At 37.2% G+C, this 26566-nt stretch overlaps 2 protein-coding genes and 1 pseudogene across 2 annotated transcripts; 2 read left to right on the top strand and 1 right to left on the bottom strand.

Annotated features, from left to right (window-relative positions):
• The first annotated feature begins 3951 nt into the window (after nucleotides 1-3951).
• On the top strand, nucleotides 3952-4995 carry LOC125476207 (protein ALP1-like). The gene is made up of 4 exons (XM_048582047.1): nucleotides 3952-4113; nucleotides 4199-4424; nucleotides 4508-4592; nucleotides 4716-4995. Exons 1-4 carry the CDS (start codon nucleotides 4042-4044, stop codon nucleotides 4993-4995), a joined length of 663 nt encoding a protein of 220 aa, XP_048438004.1. The 5' UTR covers nucleotides 3952-4041.
• A 2135-nt stretch (nucleotides 4996-7130) lies between these two features.
• LOC125476235 (PLAT domain-containing protein 3-like) lies at nucleotides 7131-8319 on the bottom strand. Its single transcript, XM_048582100.1, has 2 exons — nucleotides 8162-8319; nucleotides 7131-7920 (listed from the first exon to the last, which is right to left on the bottom strand). The coding sequence occupies exons 1-2, from the start codon at nucleotides 8237-8239 to the stop codon at nucleotides 7429-7431; spliced, it is 570 nt and encodes a 189-aa protein (XP_048438057.1). The 5' UTR covers nucleotides 8240-8319; the 3' UTR covers nucleotides 7131-7428.
• Nucleotides 8320-20880: 12561 nt separating this feature from the next.
• LOC125476248 lies at nucleotides 20881-22313 on the top strand (annotated as a pseudogene).
• Nucleotides 22314-26566: the final 4253 nt, after the last annotated feature.

Here is a 26566-nt window from a genome sequence, read left to right as displayed (position 1 = left end):
GTCCACATCCATGGTTTCAGGTGCTTTGCTCTTATTCTTGAAGTTTGGGACCTTGAGAGCGAGATTAGGGCGCTTCGGGGCTCGATTTCCTCCCTTAGATGGGCCTTAGCCCTGTTGACCTTGATACGGTGGCTTCTGGCAGCCCCTACCACACCTACGTTGGCGTTTTGGGCATTTGTTTGTGCTATAATGTGCTTCAAGCATAGTAGTCGCCAAAGTAGGTCCAGCTTGATGATTTTTCATCAACAACTGACTCTGCTTTTCAGCGAGAAGTAAAACAAAGATAAAATCTAAAACTTAGTGAAATTTTGAGCCCTATATTATTGACGCAGGACAACATTAGTAGTAAAGAAGGTCAAATAGGTCTTTTCAGGAGATCCTTTTCAGCCAAGATCTCGTTACAGAACTTGAGAAGTGATCGAATTCGACAAACTTCAGAATTATATTCATTCATAGATTTAAAGTCTTGGAAGCACAAATGCTGCCAGTCATGTCTTGCTTCAGGCAAGAAAATGTCCTTTTGGTGATCAAAGCGATCAGCCAAAGCGACCTATAGTGCTCATGGATCCTCCTCAGCAAGGTACTCAGTTTGCAGTGCATCATGAATATGTCTTCGCATAAAGATCGTGGCAGTGGTTTTCTTAGCTTTGCCAATAGGGTTGTCCGTCTCATCTTTAATCGCGGGAAACAAATTCTTTGTAGTGGGGTGAAGCTTCATATCTTGGACCCTCTTGAGGTAGTTCCTTCCAAAGAAGTCTAAAACGGCGAGGTCAAGTTTGTTCAAATTCGACATGTTCCTATCACAAAATAGATGGACAAGATGTGGTTAGTGTAATGGAGAAAAAAAAAATCAATCCATTCACATAGGAGTAAAATATTAAGGTTCCAACAGACATGTATTAGTTTAAATTCACATGAAAAAACTTTGGGTCTTCGTGGATGATGTTTTTAAGAAAAACTTCAGGTTTTCAAACAAGGCATGCTTCTAGAAACTTCAGGTTTCGAAATAATTATGAACTTCAGGTTTATATGTTCCTGCAGACAACGCAAATATATATACAAAAATATGCAACAAGAAAATATGCAAATAGAACTTCAGGTCTATAATTATAATTAAATTAATTATTTAGACTTCGAGCCAAATTTAAAGTGTGGGTGAAAAAATTATAAAACCCAAAAGTGCCTAAAAAATAGGCAATTAAAACTCGGGGCCCAAAAATTTGGACCAAAGCCCACTGGTGGGCTGAGTGAACTGGTGCGTGAGGTTTAGGCCCAAAACTGGGCTCAGGTAGGCACGAACTGATCATGCCCTAAATAGAATTTAGGCTGCAAGCCTAGTAGCAGCAAACGAGCTGCAAGAATAAGATCCTAAACATAGACTTATATGGGCACCGATCAGATACGGCGCGGTGCAGGTGCACCGATGCACCAGCTGCAGGCTGAGATTCGATGTGTTGCAGCGCAGAGAGTCCACAACAGTCGCGTAGGCTGGGTTCCACTACAAGCCCAATTGGGTTGGCGTCGTTCGCAGACCGAGGGAAGTGTCCAAGCCCAAAGGGTTGATACTTACCGAGAAATAGGCCAAGCCCAAGTGGGCTTGGGTTTTTTTATCCAAACATCCCAGCGCGAACTGGGTGAATTTGTCGTAGGAGAAGACTGGCACCACCACTTCAGGTGGTCATGTCGCGGTGCAAAAAATCATTACGATGGTCGTGGGTTCAACGGCAACCTATAAATTTGAAAGGAGAGTGAAAAATTCTCAACATTGTAAAACCCTAGAATTTTTATTTTAATTTTAAAAAAAAAAAACATCGAAATTCAAGCAAGGACTCATCAATGACGACTTTAGGTCGTCGGGGAAGTAGTTAGAGGTGGCTGGGCATAGCTGTAAGCCATGCTACTCGATGGTTCAAGGGAGGCGGCACTATCTAGGCGTCGAGTTTAGGGTTTGGGCCTGTAGCTGTGGCTCCAGGTTCGACTTTTTGGCTCGGGGGAAAAAGAAGCCCATCGACATGGATGGGTTTTCAAAGAAACCCTAAAAATTCTTTATAATTTTTTTTCAATTCCATATTAATTCAATGCATATTCAGATAAATAATTTAATGCATGAACAGATATTTGATGTAATTCATGGCAATATCAAATTCATATAATTCAACAATTATGGATATAATGCATATACAATTTATGTAGAATCTAAAGGGGGTGTAGTCAAACTAAGATTTGGTAGGATTTTAATAGACTTTAAAATCTGGGTGTAGTCGATTAGAGTTTTAAAAGATGATTTTAAAAGATTTTGAAATCATGGTGTAGTCAAATTAGGATTTAAAAATACAATAAATTCTAGGTATAGTGAGAATGTCAAAGATTTATTAGGATTTTAATGGGCAAGGGATTTTGAGGGATTTGAACCCTACCACGTGTGATTTCTTTTCACATTCCTCATAGAAGTGGAACAGTTTTGTCTCTCATCTTCCTTTATCGCCACAAGGTATTGCAGTATCTTTATGAAACTACAAAACTATTTGGGTGTGGCCAAATAGAAAATTCATGATCTGTTATTCTTCTGTTGTATCTTTATGAAACTTGCAATTTAATTTTTTTTAAAGATTCAGGAAAATTAAAGGCCTAAGAAAGTTGTAGGTATTATACATATCCTTCTATACTCCACGGAATGCCTTTATACATTTGTTTTGCCATGCTTTATGGGATTGTATAACTGTCTTTTGCAATTTTTTTTTCCTTCCACTTGTTTCTTTGTAATTCTATGTAGCAAGGTAATTTTCATGGATTTAAAAGAACTTATAGAAATGAAAAATTCAACATCTTTTGGGAAAAGTTGATAGAAAGTGTATCTATGAATCTGCGTTCTCTTTATGTATGGAACATAGAGAAAACAGACCTTAGGAAACATTGTGCAACTGAGTCATGAGACTTAGAGTTCTTATTTGCAGCCAGTGTTGGCATCCTTAAATGTCTTTTGAATTGCCGATTTAAGATATACAGTTTAGGAAGATCTTGGGTTCTGTAAGATTATTCATTAGAAGATTTACATGATCTTTGAAAATGGACAACTGGTATTGTGAGGACAAGTTGATCGAATAGTATTGAAAGGATGAGGTATATGTGCCTTGTGCCCTTGCAGATTTGAGTGGTTTCTGAGGATCTTTTAATAGGGTTCTTTTGATTTAGTTGTCTTGCTCTACTATTCTTCTTAAGTTGTTTGCATTGGGTTGAGTTTTATGCTTAATGTCATGTGTTTATTGGGTTTCCTGAATAGGTATTGAAGCCACAAAAAATGAAGATGTGCGTGGGATGAGTTTATCCTATATATTTGTCATTTAGTTTGTTATGTTTTGATTGAACATGTGCATATCTCTTCATGTAGGAATTATTTGTACATTATATGCTGGTAGTGAGGAAATTATAATCTCGTAATGTTATGTGATAGATCATCCCACACGCATTGGGTAGTTTATATAATGTCTCAATCAAGCATGGAAGTGGAAGGTGGGGAAGAAATGGAAGTGGACGAAGTGGATGAAGAAATGGAAGTGGAGCAAATGGTGGAAGAACAAATTGAAGAAGAAGAAATTGATGAAGAAGAAATTGAGGAAGAAGAACTAAATGAAACCATTAAATATTTATTGATGGCGATTCAAGCTATAGTCCACATGCTAAAAGAGTTTATAATTACATTTGGACAACCTATTGAACGTCCTTTTAAATCGACAATCAATTACTACGGAAGGATACAATTATATACATAAAGTACTGAAAGAAGACCGCCCAGAGGATTTCCGGCAAAGGTATAGAATGTATCCTGATGTGTTTGTGAAGTTATGCACTATTATTAGAGAAAAAACACTTTTACGAGATACAAAATTCATTTGCATAGAAGAAATGCTTGCAACAATTTTGCTTATTGTTGGACACAATAGTAGATATTGTCTCCTCCGTGATACGTTTGGGCAATCACATTGGACTACCAGTAGAAATTTTAACAAAGTTTTGAAGGCCTTGAACACAATAGCACTGGAGATGATGGCCAAACATGGATTAGCAGTGCTATCTAAAATAAGGGAAAGTACGAGATTTTCCCCTTACTTGAAGGTACGTATAGTGTGTTTTTTTTGTTTTTTTATTTATTTTGTATCATTCTAATTTATTCCAAATGATAAACTTAACACTATTTTAGGATTGTATTAGAGCTATTGATGGCACACATATCCCAGCATCAGTGTCCGGATACAATGTAAGCAGTTATCGTAATCGTAAGGGTGTCATATCACAAAATGTATTAGCTGCTTGTAACTTTGATTTGGAATTCATGTACGTCCTTAGTGGGTGGGAAGGATCGTCTCATGATTCAAGAGTTCTTAATGATGCTTTGACAAGAAGGAATGGACTTAAAGTGCCACAAGGTATCAAATTATTATTTATCATTTTTATTATTATTAATTTCTCATTAATCGATTGAGTTGCATACTAAAATATATATTATCAGGGAAATTTTTTATAGTAGATTGTGGATTTCCAAATAGACATCAGTTCTTAGCTCCTTATCGAGGAATCCGATATCATCTCCAAGAGTATAGTGGTTCGGGTCATGAGCCTAGAAACGAAAAAGAGTTGTTCAATCTTATTCATGCTTTTCTATAAAATATCGTCAAGAGGATATTTGGTATTTTAAAATCACGATTCCCGATTTTAAGGATTGCACCTCCATTTCCATATGCAACACAAGTGGAGGTAGTATTAGCTTGTGCAGTAGTGCACAATTTTCTTCACAAGGAGTGTAGATCGAATGAGTTTCCTATTGAACCAGATGATGAATCTTCTTCGTCTCCACCATTGTCAGCTTCTGAAGGGGATCTTGACCAAGATTTTCAAACACAAGAACAACAACGGAATATTGCTAATGAATGGAGATATAATATAACTTTGGACATGTGGAGAGATGCTCATAATGATAACAATGTGAATAGAGGATAATGAGTCACAAATAATTCTAGTGTGGTAGTGATGAATTTCCGATGATGTTCTTGTAATGTTAGGTTTTGTGGTTGCGTTCGAGAAAGCAAAAAAGAAAGAAGAAAATATTACTTGTAATGATGAATTTCTGACTAATATAAGGTTTTGTGGTTATGTTTGAAACTTGGAATTTGGAATTTCATTTGATTGCTTAGCTACTACGATGACATTATTATTCTATGTATTTGAGTTCATGATTGTGCTTGCTAACACTTCAAATTTATTGTTAATGGATCTCCTTTGATTCGAAATGTTTATGTTTCTTGTGCATTATTTCATTTTATGTTATAAGATTCAACTAATAAATCCTAAGAAATCCACAAAAGAAATTCATACAAATCCATACAAATCTATAATAGAAATCCATATAAATCTGTCGAAATCCATATAAAAGTGAGAATCTTTTAAAATCCTTTAAAATCTATCACCTAAAAAAAGTATATTAAAATCCTGTGAAATTCAAATCGACTACACCCCCTAAAATTTGAAAAATGTAAAGTTGGGTCATGCATTGTGATGGATGTTCATGCTATCAGGACTGCAAAAATATTGAGATAAAAATTGTTGTTTTGAAAGAACCTAATTGCGTGATGATATTGGTGAACCGGTTTGACGCAGAAAGTTTTCACGTCAAATTCCTAAGCTCAGCAGTACGAACGTGCTAATAACGTGTTGTGGCGTATATTTAGGTGACAGGGAAGGGGGGCCAGCAGCACAGAGAAAGAATAGAGAGAAATGTGTTTGCAGGGTTGTGTAGAGGATGTGTTGTTATTTCCTCTAGGCAATGCCTTTATTTTATAGTAATAAGAGAGAGGAAATATTTCTCCTCCAAGGAATACAAATTCTAATAGAAAACATAAGTAAAATCTAACCTAATCTAGGATTTACTGTGACATCCCACATCACCCAGGGGTGTGATCCTTATATGTACATCCCATCCCTACTTAGCACGAGGCCTTTTGGGAGCTCACTGGCTTCGGGTTCCATTGGAACTCCGAAGTTAAGCGAGAAGGGGGCTTGAGCAATCCCATGATGGGTGACCCACTGGGAAGTTGCTCGTGAGTTCCCAAAAACAAAACTGTGAGGGAATGGTAAGCCCAAAGCGGACAATATCGTGCTACGGTGGTGGAGCGGGCCCGGGAAGTGATCCGTCCCGGGCCGGGATGTGACAATTTGGTATCAGAGCCTAACCCTGGTCGCGTGTGTGCCGACGAGGACGTCGGGCCCCTAAGGGAGGTGGATTGTGACATCCCACATCGCCCAGGGGAGTGATCCTTATATGTATATTCCCATCTCTACCTAGCACGAGGCCTTTTAAGAGCTCACTGGCTTCGGGTTTCGTAGGAACTCCGAAGTTAAGCGAGTAGCGCGCGAGAGCATTCCCAGGATGGGTGACCCATCGGGAAGTTCTCGTGTGAGTTCCCAGAAACAAAACCGTGAGGGCGTGGTCGGGGCCCAAAGCGGACAATATCGTGCTACGGTGGTGGATCGGGCCCGGGTTGTGGTGGGGGCCCGGGCCGGGATGTGACAATTTGGTATCAGAGCCTAACCCTAGTTGTGGTGTGCCGACGAGGACGTCGGGCCCCTAAGGGGGGTGGATTGTGACATCCCACATCACCCAGGGGTGTGATCCTTATATGTATATCCCATCCCTACTTAGCACGAGGCCTTTTGGGAGCTCACTGGCTTCGGGTTCCATTGGAACTCTGAAGTTAAGCGAGAAGGGGGCTTGAGCAATCCCATGATGGGTGACCCGCTGGGAAGTTGCTCGTGAGTTCCCAAAAACAAAACCGTGAGGGAATGGTAAGCTCAAAGCGGACAATATCGTGCTACGGTGGTGGAGCGGGCCCGGGAAGTGATCCGTCCCGGGCCGGGATGTGACATTTACACAATTACACTTAAATAAGAAATTTATAACAAAAAAATAATAATTGTCTCATTTTTTTGTATCGTCAGGGCAAGATTCCAATAATTGGGAGGAATTAATGACAATTTAAGACTACAAAACAAATTCCAAACTATATTTATTTTTTTTTCTTAGATATTGTTTGAGACTAAAATTTTAAATTAAATTATTAAATAAAATGATATGTCAGTAATAGAAAATACATGCGTTTATTGACACTTAATTAATAATTCAATTATCAACAATTATGTTATTTGGTTTACAAATTTTAATTTAAAAATTTGATCTCTCTAACATTACCAAATTTTACAGACCACAGTTCTCATTACCAAACTTTACAGATCACAGATCGGAATTCTAATGAAGTTCATATTTTTTTTTTATGTTAATATAGTCTAAATTTAACACAGCACCGCTCACCTGAATAAATTAACACGGATTTGGATAACCAAAACAACAACTCATTAACCCCGGACCCAAACAATTACTTAAACAGTAGAAACCAAACCGCCTGAACCGGACGGGATCATCCGACGCTCAGTACGACCCCGTTTCTCAGCACCCTCGATGTCGGCCGAGTTACAGTAGTTCCTGATGGCGGTGAGCTCGTAGGGCCACGTATCGGTGGCGAGCCACTGCTCGACGGTGAACAGCTGTTGATGGCAAGGAATATGGACCCCTGTGGAGGTGACCTCGACGTAGTTAACGTACCAGCCGTGGTGGGGGCCGGAGCCGTCAGAGGTGAGATTGAGAGCGCAGATCGGGGAGTCGAGGCAGGGACCTGGGCCGCTGAATATGTCGAGATTGCCCCTCTCGAAGTAGTTGTAGCCGGGACCCATCAGGCCGCCCCAGGCCTCGAGGTTCGTGATCTCGATGCCGTATCCGTACACATCGTAGAGGCGGAGGTTGACGTTCGAGTCCGTCCCGCCCTTTATGATCGACCCCGTGCGAACGTACACCGTGTACACACAATCCGGGTCCTGCAAATACCCATATTATTATCAAACACCAAAAATTAAATCAGAGAAAATGAAAAATAAAATAAAAAAAATAAAAAATAAAAAAACTAACGAAAAATCTAAAAAAACTTCACTTTAATGAAAAGCTATTTTTAAAGGTATAATGAATAGAACCAGGAAAATGTATAAATGTGATTTTTCATTAAAAATGAACAGTACCAGGAATGTTTTGTTAAACCTCCCAAAAAAAATGAAAACTTACGTCGGAGAAGGCGAGGGTGAGGAGGAGGGAGAGGAAGAAGGAGATGAAGAGATAGTTGACGGAGTTGCTGGATGCCATATTTGCGAATTGCGAGGGTGAAGCCTGGTCGAGTGAGTGGTATATTATTTAGACCTTTATATGGTGGAAAATGATATGCTATTTTGACTATTGCGCACACGTTGATGTCTGTTTTGGGGGATGATTTAGTCATTCGGTGTGAATGATACAGATTGGCCCATGTATTTCTGCCACTTGCCACCCTTGTAATGGTGAGATAAGAACAACGTCGGGCTCGGTACACTGTTATAATAAAGGTAATGCTAGGGTTTAGGAAAGGAGGGTTCAAAAATATGAGTATTGTTAGGGAAATTAAATTTATAAATTAAATGATGTGTCATCAATAGGAAATGAGTACGTTTATTAATGTTTAAATAATAATTCAATCATCAATTTTCATATTATTTAGTTTACTAAATTTAATTTACAAATTCAATCTGCCTAGTATTACTTCAAAAATATTACTAATGCTCACCTGGCTTTTTGCTTTTTCATTCCTCGTGATGCTTATCTTTTGTAAGATACAATTTTTTTTTTTTTTCTTAATATTCACGTTCAGTTTAAATTGGCTCTCTGGCCCTTTCCCTATAAGAAGCCATTGATAACATTTTGTTTTGTGATAAAACAAAAGAGAAGAGTCACACGAAGAAAGAATAAGGTAAGTGATCTTTAAGAATTGAATCGACACTTCAAAAAAACTTTATTATTGCTCACATTATAATCCCGAATTGAATCGACCCTATACCCTCACCTTAATGTAAATTAGATTAACTATCTTTTGTCAAAACTAGTGTGTAAAATCTTCTTCTTTTTTAATGTTAAAGAGTGTAAAAATCATTAGTCATGGATTGCTCTAGACGCTCTGTGTATAGCTTGATTGGCCTCTAAAACTATTCTGTGCAATACAAAATCTTGATCGCAATCACCGGATGCGAGAATGTTGTTTGATTTGACCAAAATAAAATAAAAGTAATGTGGTTTGGATCGTAAGTACATCAGCTAAGCGACGAGAGACCGGACTTTCCTCCACATATACGTTTTTTGTCGCACCTTCATTGTTTACTTTGGAGAAAGTTGTAGAACTTTCAAGCATACTTTTGTTTTGCTCGAAAGCATGAAAAGCTTTACACAAAAAAAATAAAAATCAAAAATAAATAAATCAAAAATCAAAAAATTCAAAAAATAAATAAACACACACATGAAAAGCATATTAGAATGATATTTGTAGAATTATGAGTGACAATATTGATGTGTGAAAAATATTACAATATATACAAGATTATTTTAATTTTATTGATGTAGGAATTATATACTAATAACAATTGGAAATTACATTCGTATATTATATGCTACAATCACGGAGAAAATTCCAAATTAATTAATGCTATCCTAACGTCATCACCCCCAAGCAAACTAGACAAGCTGGATCCAAAACAAAGAAGACCATGACGAGCCTAACGAAGAGCTTTAGTGAGAAGATTGACTGGTTGATCACCAAAAGGAATGTAACAAACACGATGACTACGAATAGCAACTTTCTCACAAACAAAATGAGGATAAAGTTTGATTTGACACGTGCAAGCATGATGAATTGGATTGGTTGAAAGGTAAATAGCGCTTAAATTATCACAATGTAGTGAAATAGGAAATGTCAAGAGAACCCCAATTTCACCAAAAAGGATGCAAGTGGTCTCAACACATGCATGAGCAAGCGAGCGATACTTAAACTCAACACTCGAGCGAGAAATAGGAGCCTGCTTTTTGGACAACCCTCCAATCATCATGAGAATAAGCATATAAAGTAGCAGAAGTTGTTTGAGGATGTAGATGAATACCAAAATCTAATGTACCTTTAACAAAATGGAGAATCCTTTTAGCAACTATCAAGTGAGCAATACGAGAACTCATATGCCGAGCAACAATGTTGACCACAAAGGAAAGGTTAGGACAAGTAAGGGTAAGATACTAGAGAGAACCAACTAACTCACGAAAAACAGTAAGAGAATCAGGCAAAGAGCCATCTGCAATAGTGAGAGGAACTTTGGCAACAATAGTGGTCAAGGTTGGCTTACAGGAAAGCATACGAAACTTTGTAAAAAGATCATGAGCATATTTAAGTTAATGAACATGTAGGCCAGTGGAGTCAACAATAACCTGTAATCCCAAAAAAGAACGGGAGCCTAAATCCTTCATGTTAAACCGCTTGCCAATAAGAGCAATAAACTGAGTAACAAGATCTAAAGAATTGCCAGTGACGATAATATCATCCACATAAAGATGCACAAAAAATAGTGTGAGTGAGACGCTGAAATATAAAAAGAGAGGAATCAGTAACACTCTAAATAAATTCAAAGGACAAAAGGAAAGAAGGAATCCACGATGAGCCTGTTTGAGACCGTAAAGAGATTTGTGTAGGTGAAAAACATGATGAGGATGGGTGTGATCAATAAATCCAGGGGGCTGAGCCATGTATAATCTTCGTAAAAAAAACCCATGGAGAAATGCATTTTTGACATCCAATTGGCGTTACAGCCAATTTTGTGAAATAGCCAAATTGAGAACGGTGCGAATAGTGATAGGTTTAACAACATGGCTAAACGTCTCATCATAATCAATACCTGGTCTCTAATGAAAACCCTTGGCCACAGAGACGAGATTACGCTTAATTCGAAAAACCTACTTGTAGCCAACTGTGTTTTGATTGGATTTGAAGGCATAAGAGACAGTGTTTGATTATGTAAGAACGCATTAATTTCCTCCTTCACGAAGCTGAGTAACCATAGGATATGGGTGGATATGGCAGTTGATAAGGTAGCCACATCACTGTTTGTAAGTGCGAGTACAACATTGGATGTGGCGTGGACATGATAGCGGTTGGTTTGATGGTTATGAGCCCAAATTGCAGGAGAGAGCGCACGTGCTAGATTAAGACAGCGGTTGGAGGGCCAAGAATCATGGAATAAAGGCGTTGGATTAGGAATACGACTAAAATGCACTGGCCCTATACAACCAGTGTGAGCTCTAAGTTAGGCATAGGCTGGGAGACTAGAGGATTAAACTTGGACCTTATAAACGAACCTTGCGTGCAAACAAAAATTGGAAGGTGGCAATTTACAAAGCTCAGGGTAAAACCGTGTTGTTGTGACCCGGTGCAATTAAAATTTTTTAAAATTTTTTTTATTCACTGGGTAACTTTTGGTCATTGAGAAATGAAGAGGTAGGTAGTTGAAGGATTTGGTGTGTGAAGAGGAAAAAAGAGGCGAAGAGAGGGAGCTGCGTGAAAAGTCGATTTCAGCTGGATTCAAGGTTAGTTGCTACTGTGACCGGGTAATCAAGTACCTTTATTTATTTTTATTTTTTTTGTTCACTGGGTTTGTTCTTGTCACTATGAGAAGGAAGAATTAGGTTGTCTTCGTAGGGAAAAAGATGCAGAGAGATAGAGCTAGTGAAGGGTATAAGGGCTCGGTTTGTGTAGATTGAAGCAATGCTTGGGTTAGAGTTGACAAAGGTTGTTCATCTAGAAACTCTAAAGAAATTGAGATTGTGCAGGTTAGTCTTTGAAGAAATCTAGAGCCTCTGTTATAATATATTTCCATTCCATTTTGTTATTTATAATTTTGGAATTTGAATCCATAATGGTGGGACCACCGTTGGATTTGGTTGAAAACATGAAATTGGATTTTAGATATATACGTGCAAATTTTGTGTTGGTTTTGTGATAAGTTGTGTTGTAGTTATATAGATTTGTAACAGGTAGACATATACGTATAATTCGATGGGGGATGAGTTAGAAATATATGAAATTGTGGTGGAAATAAAGGATGTAGATGTAAGGGATCAATCTGCTGCAGGGAGGGTTGAATTAGTTTTTCCAACGGTAGACAATGGGTTGAAACTGAAATTAAAAATGGAGTTTGAATCATTAGATGAAGGGTATGTTTTTTACAACAATTATGCACTTGCAGCGGGGTTGGGGATTCAGGAGCACAGTAGTAAGAAGGTTAGTGATGGTGACACTTGGTTAATGAAAGAATTTATTTATTGCAAGCAAGGCAAGAAGAGGATGGATCCTAATCCCCAACCTAATAAGAAAGGAAGGAGTGGAGATGCAAGAACTAGGTGTAAGGCGAAACTTGCGCTGAACAAGGGAAATGGTTGTGAAAAGTTTGTTGTAACAATTTTCAATGAACCACACAACCACCCTATGTCAAGTGCGTCACACTTATTTAGATCGCATCCACGAGTTTCAAACGCAAAGAAGGCGATGATTAACAATGTGCACATGCTAGTATTTTCATAAGTAGACAAGTGAGTTTATTAGAGGTGCAAAGTGGAGGAATTGGAAATACTGAATGCACCCCAAGTATATGTATAATGCCGAACAACAATTGCAAGCTCTTCTAATCAGCCATGATGCATAAATGTTGAAAGAGAATTTTGAGGATGAGAAAGTGAAAAACGATTCATTTTTTTTCGAGATGGAGATTGATGAAGGTAGAACACTTGGGGTGTTACTTTTGGGCGGATGCTAAGTCATGACATGCTTACTACTATTTGGTGATGTAATTGCGTTAGGAGTTAATAACCACAGTCAAACAACGATATTGGGTTATGCATTCTTGATCAATGAAAAAACCGAGAACTTTGAGTGGTTGTTTGAAGAAATGCTTAAACCTCTACCGGGTGAGCCGCCAAAAGTCATAAATTACCAATCAAGATGGAGCGATGGCAAAGGTTATTAGCCATGAATTGTTAAGCACCTTTCATCAGTACTCCATATGGCATATTATTAATAAGTTCAATGACAAAGGTTGGGTTGAGGGTGTTTTCAAGGATTTGCATGATTGTATATGGGATATCAAAGGAAAAGAAGCATTTAAGGCAAGGTGGAATGTGTTGGTAGAACAACATGAGTTGGTTGATAAAACATGGCTTGAGGACATTTATGAGTTGCATGGAAATTGGGTTCCGACATTTTGTAAGCACCTTGTTTTAGTTGGAGTGTCAAGCAATCAACGTGCCGAGAGTTGTCATTCCTTTTTCAAGCAATATGTGCATAGGAAACACTAATTGAATTCATCATTCTGTTTAATCAATCCCTTGGATGGCAACGTCAGAAAAAGGTGGTTGGTGACTATACCCCCTCCATTGCAGCTTTGCACCCCAATGGAAGCTCAAATAACCAAATTGTAAACACGATTTATGTTCGAAAAGTTTCAAGTGGAGGAATTGAAAAGTTTGACTTGTTTCTTGAGCGACCAGTCCAAGGATGGGAATGAGACTCTATACGAAGTACTTGAGAGGGCTGCGGAGGTGACCAAAATGAAGAAGTTAGTGGTTGAAACGATCTCGGGTTATGCTAAATGCAGTTGTAAAAAGATGGAGTTTCAGGTATTCCTTGCCGACACATATTAGCCTACTTGAGAATGAAACAAATAGAGTTGCTGCCGGAATGTTAAATACTTAAAAGGTGGCTTAACATCGCCAAATCCGACATTATTTTGGACATAAAAGGGAAAAAAGTGGGCAAAGAAGCCAATAATTCTACCGTGTCCAAAAGAGCTAAGTTTTTATGAAAAACTTTCATATTTGATTGACAAGGCTATGATGTCGAATGAAGGTACCCAACTTCTATCCTTGAATTTGAAATCCTTGGATACAAAGCTCAACTCTTTGGATGGTGGTAACCATGATCAGAAAAGAAAACATACTGAAGAAGGAGTCAAGAGTTCTGAAACCGAGGTGCTTAAAGATCTCATTCAAGTTAAAAGAAAAGGGGTGTTGAAAACAAATACAAAAGAGAAACGAAGTCAAAATTGGAGAAGCAACAATGGGAAAAAGAATTGTCCACGTCTAGACACAAAGTACACAACGTAATTAATTATCGCTTTTGGTTTGCCTGATAATATATTTATGGTTGTAATATTTAAAACAATTTTGGATTGTTTTGTAGTTGTCTAGTTTCTGCCGAACAAATCCCAAAGAATGCACACATGCAACAACGGGCCCCGTTCCTGGTGATGTTACAAGGGCAAATGAAGTTACTGACCCCGAGCCTAATTCAATGCCAACCAAAAATAGTAGCACTCAACCTATGGATGAAAATTAGGGAGTGCTAGATGAATTTTACGTATATATAATGAATGGCCCATTAAACAGTGTTTGAAAATTAAATTTTCGCTAGTCATTTTGTAAGCAAGCACTAGTAACAAAAATAAATAAATAAATAAATAAATAAAATAAAATAAAATAAAATAAAATAAAACCCTTGCGCAATGAAACACACATCGTCCTGCAAAGTGACTTTGCGCGACCAAAAACACATTGTCGCGCAAAGTCACTTTGCATGACGAAACTTTAAACTTCGTCGTTCGCAAAGTCTTTACAAAAATAAATAAAATAAAAAATTTATTTTTTACAATCTTTGCGTGATGTAATCCAAATATTTAGTCACCTAAACCAATTTATTTTCGTTTTTTATTTTGTACGTACAACACTTAAGAACTAAATCGGTATATATATTTATTAAGTAGCTTTAAACTTATTATTGTAGTTCGGCTGGGGTTTTTGTTAGAAATATATATTTTAAATTGACAATCGAATTAGTTCATTGTATTCATATAGGGTCAAGGAGTGTAACTGTAAAAAATCATCAAAACCGGAGTTGAAATGGCCGTTAAATTATGATTTTTCGTTTATAACCGTCGAAAAGTTTTGTCCCATTACTTGATCTCTAAATGTTTATTTTTTGCGAATTTTGGCATATAAGATCTCGAAGAATATACAAACAAGTTTGACGGTTTGATCGTTGAAACTAGTTTTGTAGAATGCTTATCCCATCAAAACAATAGATTTACTAACACTTAGAGTTTATTTATACTTTCATTAAGTATAACACAAGATTTTGTGGTATCCACTAGTGTAAATATTTTATATTGAAGATTGAATATAGTCATTGTATTCATATGGGTCAAGGAGTGTAGTTGTAAAAAATTATAAAAATAGGAGTTAAATTAACCGTTAAATCATGATTTTTCATTTATAACCGTCGAAACGTTTTGTCCCTTTACTTGATCTCTGAATATTTGTTTTTTGTGATTTTTAGCATATGTGATCTCGAAGTATATACAAACAAGTTTGACAGTTGGATCATTGAAACTAGTTTCGTAGAATGCGTATCCCATCAAAACAATAGATTCACTGACACTTGGAGTTTATTTATACTTTCATTAAGTATAACATAAGATTTTGTGGTATCCATTAGTGTAAATATTTTAAATTGAAGATCGAATTCATTCATTGATTCATATAGGGTCAAGGAGTGTAGCTGTAAAAAATCATCAAAATTGGAGTTAAAATAACCGTTAAATCGTGATTTTTCGTTTATAACCGTCAAAAAGTTTTGTCCCATTACTTGATCTCTGAATATTTTTTTTTTTGCGATTTTTTGGCATATACAATCTCAAAGTATATACAAACAAGTTTGATGGTTGGATCATTGAATGGTATATATATTTATTAAGTAGCTTTAAATTTATTTATTTTGTACATATAACACTTAAAGAAATTGAATGGTATATATATTTATTAAGTAGCTTTAAATTTATTATTGTAGTGCATATAGGCGATGAAAATAAGTAAATAAGGGTTAGGCGATGAATATCAATATTTCATCGCCTAACCCTTATGTACTTATTTTTTATTTATTTTTATATTTTATATTGTCAAACTAAATTATTTTTTATTTTTTATCATTTTCTTTTCACGACAAATACACATTTGGTCGTCTAAACCTTATTTATTTTAATTTATTTATATTTTAAAATAAAATTATTTTTATAAATTTTGCGCAACGAACCAATATTTCGTCGCACAAAATCCTTAAATTTGGATGGGTGCCAAAAATGGGACGCGGGAATTTTTTTTTTAAAAACTTTGTGCGACCAACACTTCATCACGCAAAACTTTAAAAATTTGGGCAGGCACCAAAAATAGGACATGGGAAATTTTTTTAAGACTTTGCGCGACCAATATTTCGTCATGCAAAGTGATACGGTTTTTAAAACCAAGATAACTCCTCCACCATGTTCTCAATGTTTTTCTCTACTCTTACCTCCCCTCTCTCTTTCCCTCTCCCAAAATCCAACCCTCTCTCTCACACTCACTCCTCTCTCTTAATCTCTCTTCTCTCTCTTCACTATCTCTCTCTCACTGACTCTCTCATCTCTCTCTCACTATCTCCTCTAATTCTCTCACACTCATTCCTCCCTCTCATTCTTACTCACTCTCATCTGCCAGAAGGTATATTCTCCCCAAATTTAGTTTTTTTCCATTAATATGTGTTTTTGGAGTTAGTTTTGAGTTTGGTGCGGGGTTTGGGGTCGAGTATGGGTGAGGAGTGGAGTTTGGGGTCAGATTTGGGGTATACCAATTTTAGGGGAGATTGTGCCAATTTTTGGTATTATTTTATCTTATTTTTTTTGTTATTTGACCATATTTGTTTTTTTTGTAGGGAATTGTCAAGACTTTGACGGCTAAAGTTGAGGATTAGGACACTTACGAACCATATCCCTACCACTACCACCACAATAGACTTGTATTAGGATTTTATATTATTGTACTTAGTTAATTTATGTGTACATTTTGAATATAATTTGATTACTATTTTTCATATGTAATTTTATTTTGAATATGTCAATTTAAATTAAAGTAATTAAAAAAAATAAAATCATACAATTAAATTAAATTCAAAAAGTAAAAATTCAAAAAATCTTGCTTGACCAAATATTTCGTTGCGCAAACAATTAATATAAGAGAAATAATAAAACAAAAAATAAAAAACCTTGGGCGATAAAATATTTCATCTCGCAAAATATTAAATTAATTATTTTAATTAAAAAAATTAAAAAACAAATATATTTGTGAGACGAAGTATTTCGTCGCCCCTATCTTCATGAGCTTTGTGTGACGAACCATTCGCGACCAAAATTTCATTGTGCAAGGTTTTACGAGACGAAATTGTACTTTGCGCAACAAACTTATTTCATCGCGCAAAGTGTTTTTTGTAGTAGTGAAGATGTGTTAAGTTTGCACGGGGATGACCTATTCTTTAGTTGTGGCCACATTTGGTTGTTTATGAAAATTTATGTGTCATACAGTGATGGAATGTGTGATAAACTAAGTAACATGTTATGAATTCATATGAATATTTGTAACACCTTATGAGCATTTATGAAACTAATACCTGAGAGACTTACTTAAGCTAGAAACTACAATATAGTTACAAAAGTCCCTACAAAATGTACAGATCGTTAAGTTGTAAATATATACGAAGGTAGATTTCAGGCTAAGCATTCTTGGGTACGTTGTGAGCACCTTGACGTACTCGTGCTCCATGTGCTCATCACCATCTTTGACGATATCACCCACGTGCGAGGGAAAAAATGCAGTCCCAATGATATCCTGACCAAACCTGATGGTTATACGAATGAAATTTCTCAAACCCATCATATAAAGTGGAGTCACACTTTTCTTAGAGCTGCTTTGTCGCTCATGAAGTGATTGCCCATGATGTACATCTTCCTCCTCTTTTAGAACTAGTTTATCATACTTACACTTTTGGCTATGTATTTAGCATTTGTACTTGCCCGATTAGTACAACACCTCGTTAAGCTATTGTTATAATACAACCAATGTGGATTCTTGTCGAGGCACTTTTAATACCACACAATGATGGAGCATGAGTTGGTAGAAAATTTACTCTTTGCTTCTGCAATTTGATCGGTCGGATCATCGGAATCATCATCATTCTTGCAAAGCCATGACATGCGTGGTTGCCATGGTTGTCGCTAAAGAGAGTGTTGGCTACTAAATTGTTCTTGCTTCCTTTTATAGATGATCAATATAGATGGCATTAAATGTCACACCAACTCTTGCTTCCTTTTATAGATGATCAATATAGATGGCATTAAATGCCACACCAACCAAAAATGGATGGAAACGACGGATACATGAGGGTATGTTGTATGTATATGATGGCTTATGAATAGTTGTGTAAAGCTGTCAGGTAGTCTATCCACAACTAGTTTGTCATCAGTTTTCCTTAAAATTGATTACCCTTTTTGTGTAACTATATTAAGAATGTATTGTAGATGAAGTAAGTGTTACCTAATGAATCGTCCTTGGTTTCCATTTATGGATGATCAATTTAGATGTCATTTAATGCGACACCAACAAAAACCGGATAGAGATGACGGATTTACAATTGCCTATTGTAGGTATATGATGGCTTGTAAACAGTTGTGTAAGGTTGTCAGGAAGTCAGTTTACAACTACTTGTTCATCAATAATTTTTCCAAATCCTAAACTTTTTACTGTAATAACATTAAGAACGTGTTGTGGTGGCAACAAAAAGTTGAGTATGTATACAGTCAGATTTAATAAGCCAAACAATTGAAGATTTTGCATGTGTGTGTTTACAGGCACTTATGAAGACTTATGTCTACCCTTGGGCAGTCTTGTCACTTTGGTCCTTCTAGTCGTAGAAAATAAATTTTCAAAGACAAAAGTGAGTAAAAAAGTCAGTAGTACACAGAAATATATCACCACTCCCACATCCAATGTTGAAGAAAGCGTGCAAACATTTGTGTTCCAAAAGCCATGTACTCATCTCACTCCTACATCTAATCTTAAAGACATTCTACAAACATTTACATTCTAAAAAACATGTACTCATCTTACTTCTATATCCAATCTTAAGGACATTCTACAAACATTTGTGTTAAAAAAAAACCATGAACTAATCCCACTCAAACACAAAGATACTTTGGTGAAGCATTACCATAACCAAAGATCTCGTCTACATTTACATCATGAATTGCTTGATCATTCGGTAGCATAAGTTGGGCATAAAACATAAAAGAATTAACCCCTTTGTGCACATCAAGTTTCTTCCTTAATTCCACTTTCTCCTTACTGTAGGTGTAGCCATTGAATTTGTCTATCAGTTTAATTGCATTCAAGTATTTCATGTGGTCAATGCTGGCAAGCAACCTCGTTGCATCGATTTTTAATTCTTGGTTTTCCTTTTGAACAATACTCAACTCGTAAGAATACGTTCGATTCTCCCAACGAGGTGTATACTCTTCCAAAACAAAAGACACTGTGTTGAGTTATATTTACCTGAAAATAAGCACTTGGAATGACACATACGTAGCATCACTTTTCTGAAGATGTGGCTGCTTTTCCCACAGTTTGATTCTTTGGCATGGGTTGTATTCACGGTGATTGGATGTTGAGGTTTGGAGTTGGGTGTAGGACAAACATAATTGGGATTGAGAGTATTAAAGACGACCGGATTTGTTTTGGCAGGTGAGGTATTAATTGGAGGAGAAGTTATGGTTGTTGGTGTATTTAAGAGGATTTGAGATGGAGTTTTGGATGTTGTTAGTTTATTCAATATGATTGGAGGCGAATTGGGTGTTGTTGCCATGATCGCAAGGACTCAGCCTATTGCGCCGAAGTAGAGTGATGGTGGCACCTTGCTCCATTTGATACAACTTCACCTGTAGCTGGTGAGTCCATGACTGGACTTCTAACGTAACAGTATTCGGATCAACCTTACTCCTGTCCTAGAAAACTATGGTCCCACACTTAAAAATGTGATTAGACCTGTGGTAGTGGTGGATGGGTCAGGAAAATAGGCCGCTCGGTTTGGACGAGTGGCGCAAATGGAGGAGTCAAAACAAAATGCAGTCAGTGGGCCGTACAGAGGGATGGCCTTCTCTGAAGATTCGTACACTTGATAGACTAACACATGGGCATTAGGCTAAATAGGAGGCGTATTGGCAACTCACATTCACACAAGCACTTCCTGCAAAGCACAATCCTTGATTATTGCTAAACTAATTACTTTAAGCATCTTATTTGATGTTTAGATGACTAAAGAACTTTGGGTTCTTAATTAGTTATATTATTATAACGAATAAATTTCAAGTCTTCTATTGCATTTGATACCTAACAATATTTACCTTCAATCAATGAGGCAAATGTGAAAAATTAAAAGGCTTCTTTACGAAGATATTTCACTTTCATGATTTCCACCCACCGGGTTGTACTTTCCAAGCTTTGCCAAAAAAGCCATATTGAGGTGATTAGATTTCCTAATCCTCAATCCCCCATGGGATTTAGGAACACAGACATCATCCCAAGCAACCGGGGGGAAATTTGACTTCTTATTCCAAAGAAAATGTTTACTCTCTATCAATATCATTGGTTATCTGAGGTGGGCACTTAAATCAGGCCATAGTATGATTAGGCATCCCAACCAGGCTAGACTTAATGAGGATAAGTCTCCCACCTTTAGAAAGAGAGTTTTATTTCTGGCCAGCTAATTTATTTTGAATTTTGAGAAAAAGCTTTGTAGCATTAACGTGATTTTCCAGAAAATGATGTTATGAATGCCTAAATATCTTCAGTTGCTTTATGGTGAATATGCATAATGTTGACAATATCAACCCATTTTTCCCTTGTTCGCTCTAAACTCGTTCTTCCATTTTATTTTAGAAAAAAATGACAGAAGCATATATGCATGCTTGACCGAACCCAGATTACGACTTTTCAGAGTGTGTGTGTATATATATATATATATATATATCCCTTCTATACCTAATTCTCAAGCCAAATCAAATTCCCAAATTCCTCGATATATGTCTGGTAATTCAATTCTCAAAGGAAAAGGTAAAACGATTGTTATAGCAGTGAAGGACACCTTCTATCTATCCCACGGATCGCTGACGCTGAGCATCGATGAGTCGCTTCCGGCCAGAAAATTCCACCAATCGTGGAAAGAAATGGTGTATTCTCAAAAACCCACCTCCATCCTCATCACCAATGGTCACTAGGACAGCGTCGTCACCTCCGTCGGCTTAATTTTCGGCTGCTACGGCCCCATCTACGACTTCTACAGCTTCCCCAAATCCATGTACGAGCTCAGGTACCCGCCCCTAGCTCTCCCACCTTGCCAATCGCGTCAACCAGCTACTGACATCGTCAGGCTTTGGCTGCGTCGACGTGGACACCAAGCAGGGGCTCCACCACAAGAAATTTTTTGGGGAGCTGGTCACACAAGACAGCTAGAGTTCCCAACGAATCATGGGTTGACACCTGTCTCTTTTGTTTTCTAATAAGAAAAATGCCAATTAAAATATTTTACCAAACAAAATTTCTGAATTATCCCTATCACACCAAACATCAACATCGCGTACACACCCCAATCCACCTCCATTGCTGACCAACGATTTTGTCGGTGAATCTCTTCTCTCTCTACCTATTTTTCTTTCTCATCTTCCTTCTATTTCTCTATTATTTCTTTGTCATTGAAGCCGATGGATGTTCAGCGGTAACTCCCTCAGAGGGTGTCGCAAACTGCCAATCTAATAGCTGGTTAAGTGGTCAGATTCTCGTGTTCTTCTTCAGCGAGAAAAAGAAGATAAAAAAAAGGAAGATATGAGAAAGAAAAACAAAGGGCAACAGAGACGTGATAGAAGGGAGGATGGGCGAAGGGTTCAAGATCCTACAAGGATGTCATTTAAAAAAATATAATATTCTAGGTGTCAGATTGCAATAGGCATGAAACTCCAACTGTCTTGTGTGCCAGACTCGTCGAAAAATTTCTCCTTGACCATGACTCCTGAGTCTCACTTACGTTGATGTACCCAGAGGCAGACATCCCAATTTGCCAACTGTCAGTCCAGTCGGGGAGGGGCGCTACCTATCACTATAACTTGGGAAAGGTGCTGGCCCCACTAAAAGACGAGGGCGTTCTTAGAGCAACTCCACTCGAGGGAGTAGCCCGATGGACCGGTGACTAAATATGACCCAATAGCCCTAGCAATCATCTTCAGCCTGTGCAGGCGATTGCGCCGAGGGGAGCCTAAGCAAGATGCCTAGCTTGAATCGGTGGCCCGAGAGCTCGAGGAGAAGGTGATGCAACGTTAACATCAGGGTGAAGATGCATGGATTTTCTTATGGATTTTTCGGTCCGAGAGGAGCTTGGAGTCTCAGTTTTGGTCATCGTACATCATCTCGTACAGGGTTTGGGACTGGGTCAGTCGAGTTAAAGATTGATTTGACCTGACGAGTTGGGGTGGCGGTGGTTGGGGAGAAGAAGGGGAGAAGAGGGGCTTGGAGGGCGAGGAGGTGGGGGAATAGAGCTTGGAGAGGGATCTTAACGGCGAGAAGGAGAGGGTTTGACTGGAGATGAAGCCTTGTTTGATCATGGTGGAGACTTCCCTCGATTTCAATGCGTTCTCGGCCGCCATTGGAGCTCTGAGAGCTCGATGGGGGAATTAAGTGAATGGGCAAGAAAACCCAAAAGTGGGATTTTTGTGGGGATGCAAGGATTGAAAGAAAGATGAGTTCTTAGAGGATTGGAGTGAGAGAAAATGAGGGGAGAGGAGACAATCAAAGAAAGAAGTGAAATTTTCTAGGAAAGTGGAGAGAGCGAGGGGGAAAGTAATAAAGAATGTTTCTCGGGAAGTAAAATATTTTCTGGGAAAATGAAGAAAGTAAAATATTTTGTATTATTTTATAAAATAAAAAATACTAATATTTTATTGTTTATTGTCATGGCTATATTAGTTTAGGGGTGGAGACGCAAAAGACAATTACTTTTCACTGGGTGGATTCAATAATGAATTAGCCTAGGAGGCCTTTGCAATGCTAGAGTGGCATCAGGTAGACTTGGGGGCAATGAGGATGACCAAGAACAATGAGGCCTTCCCTTGGGCTCATGAGTTTGACACGTGGCTCAAGAGGGCTCTTTTGGAAGGAAGGTACGAGGACGTGAACCAGTGGGCAAAGAAGGCGACGCATGCGAAAACGGCACACCTTTGGCCAGACCACCTTTACCCGTTGCATGTGGTGATGGGGGTTGCTGGTTCGGACGCAAACGCTAACACTACAAGAAAACATGGATTAAGTGACCAAATTTTTTATGGCGCGTGAAAATTCAGCACATATAGGTAAAACAAGTGACGCTTTTTTTAAAATCGTCACTTTAAGATTTTTGCAGGACACCAAAATATTTTACGTCACTTATACTTTTGGATTCGCCACAAAAAAGTGGGCGGGAAAGTTTACCACCAAACGAAATTTAATAAGTGACGCAATGTTAAATTCATCACATAAGAAGAGGGAAGGCCACCTGGCCATTCCTCACATATAATATTGAATTAAAAATAAAAAATATAGATGCAATTATCAAAACCCCTAAATAACAAAACCTATCCATTTATTTTAGCTCTTACCACCAAACGAAATTATAAAAAATAATAGATGCAATTATCAAAACCGCCAAACGAAATTTAATAGTGTTTCTAGTTATAAGTCTTGCATTCTAGCTCTTACCTTATATGCTTCTTCATTTTCATTTTAGTTGTAGGCTGGTTAATCCTTACAAAGTGAAATGCATAGACATTTTTCGTGTTCGTTCTTTAAATTCAGTATTTATGGCTAAAATTTCTGCATCTTGGCTTTGTTACTTTTTGTTTCGTATTTCCCCTTTATATATTGAGATTTTCCCTGCCTTGTAGTTGGTGGCTTTATTCATTTGATTTGTTCTTATGGAACTCATCTGCTTAGTCTCATTTTGCAGGCCACCGATTAGTGTTTCAACTGTTTGTTTTAAATGAATTTTGTTTCTTTGAGTGTGATTAAGATCTCATGTTGTTTGTCTATAACATTTATATTTTGTTGGGATAGGAATAGGATTTATGTATCTTCCACACACTTTTGTACTTGTAATTTTCAAATCTGCTCAAACACCTATTTAATTAGGTTAGAATTAGGAATATGGCAAAGGTAATATAACCTCCGTTTCTGTGGAAATTTTAAGTTTGTTTGAATGTATTTTTCATAGATTGATTGAATGTACAAGGGGGGATATATAATGAGGTAGAAGATTACAAGCAACCCTACCTTGGCAAATCCTACTAACCAGGTAAACCCTAAAGTTGTCACTCCTTAAATTAATGGAGTGTAGCAAGTAGCTAGCACACAACTATCAACAAGTCATCTAGATATCAATCTTCCTCAAATTAAGGGATTAGACTTGATAGAGAATCTCATGGAAAGAGGAAACATAAAATCTAGCAGCATCAGCCACCCCATATTGTCCAATATCCATATGTAGCATTAGTATGCAGCATTAGTCATATGTAGCATTAGTCACCCCATACTGTCTAATAATCAGTCAGTATGCAGCATCAGTCACCCCATATGTATGCAGCATCAGTCACCTCATATGTATGCATCATTAGTTGTATGTAGCATCAGTCCTTAGCTTGTGATGTTTCTAATATTGTTGACCGAGAGAATATAGAAGGTGAGGTGAGATAGCCCTCTAAGTGAATGAATATGTACAACTGAAATACATGACGTTATATATGACAAGTTTGAGAGCTTGGAACTTTCCAAATTGTACACATGTATAGCTAACTAAATCTTCTTTTGTATGTCATGTACCAAATGTGTAATGTAGGAGCTTTTAAAGCAAAATGCTGATAATAGGAAGAAACAGAAGTATCACCACAAAGGAGGGGCAAGGCCATTTATCCAACATGCTAGGAAGGCCAAGATGGTAATGAAATTCAATTACTTATTATACTCATTATGGAATTTACATATTCTAATGTATGTTTTTGCATTATTGAGCAGAAAGGAGATTTATTATCTGTGATTAACAATTAGGGGGCTCTCCATAAAGACAATAACGGTTAGTGGATAAATAATGTTGCCCGGGACAAATATGTAAGTCATTCATGAAGTTATCATTTGTGTCATTTTAAGGGAGATGGAGATTAAAAAAAATCAAATTTGACATGATACAACTTAGGAAACACAAATAAAGTGAACATGTAAGATTGAATTGAAAAAAAAACTTAATATAACTTGCTAGAAGCTGAAAGGTTATATCTAACATACATTCAAACAGAAACTACTTTAAAGGTTATACGTTGTATGTTGCCTAATCATATGTAAAACACATTGAAGCATAAACTACAAAATCATATGTAAAGACAGTTTATATCCAATGGTTTGCTTCTACATCAGTTTAGGATCACATCCAAGTATTTAAGTGGTGTTTTCTTAAGCATATTAATTGTGGCTGATTTGTTTGAAACAAAAGAAACTTATTTGTTTGTATTTTAATATGAAAGGATAACATGAAGAAAAAGAAGGATGAAGTTAGGGAGAAGCTAATCCAAGAAGTGCCTAAGGTTACTATATTCGATTCCATACAAGTACCATTGGAAGATGAATTTGGAATCATGGCTGAGAACCTTGGAAGGGAGGGAAAATCTGTTAATGGTGTAGGTCTTTTCCCTTGTACGGATACCTTTACTTTTGTTGCTTCTATGGCTTCAAGTTCTGAGTTAACTGATATAAGAGATCAGATCAAGATTTTGTCAGATGGTTTCCTCATATTGCAACAGGAAAATGAACAATTAAGAGCTCAGTTGGATTTACAAAATGATGATGAAACCTTGGCATAAAAAATTAAGGCTTTTTTGGCTGCAAGTTAGGGGCAGGCCAGCAACAACTCGAAGGAATCTGATGGTAATAACTCATCTAGTGAAAATGTTTATCCTAAACTGGAAGAACATGACTCGGAAGAATAATGATTTCGATAGTTATGTCTTTTGTTATTAGTTAAGTATGCACATGGTAGAACTTTTTGTTAGCACCTCAATGTGTCTTAGACTTTTCTTTTGTTAATTAGTACCTTAAACGGTCCATGTATAGGCCTTGGTACCATTTTTCACAAATTGCTATTATTAAGATAGGTCACCATGGGTTAGATTGATTTTGGGATGTTTATGTTATTTTGTTGGATGTATAGTTGTTGAACATATTCAAACTTATGTGGTTTAATTGTTGATTAATGAAAATGGGAAGTATAACCTTATAATTGTTATGAGTTGCTATTCTAGATTACGAAGCCCAAATAAGTAATGAATTCCTCAAATATTATTCCTAAATAGTTATTTGATTATAACATATGCGATTGTTGACCCTAAAAATTACAAAGCCTACGTGGCGCGCAGGCCGAGTAACTAATGAGCTAACTACGTCCTTCGGTTGATGCGGGCCGTGTCAACTCGTCGGCCGAGCTCATCTGAGGAGTAAAATTTGTTGATGTTGCGTTGAGTGCGTTGCTGACTTCTTAATCTTGTGATTATGGCCGAGGAAGGACCAAGTTTCAGCCTTCGGGTTCTAGAGCCTGAAGACAAGGCTACTAGTTCTGCGAAGTTCACGAATTGTCGGCGCCGGATTTGGTCACAGTGA

This window comes from the organism of the source record quoted next, unplaced genomic scaffold, assembly GCF_019419815.1.
Source record: "Pyrus x bretschneideri cultivar Hongxiangsu unplaced genomic scaffold, Pyrus_bretschneideri_v1 Contig18, whole genome shotgun sequence".
Taxonomy (NCBI): domain Eukaryota; kingdom Viridiplantae; phylum Streptophyta; class Magnoliopsida; order Rosales; family Rosaceae; genus Pyrus; species Pyrus x bretschneideri.
Note: the sequence above shows the minus strand (reverse complement) of the source record. Positions and strands in the feature narration are given on the sequence as shown.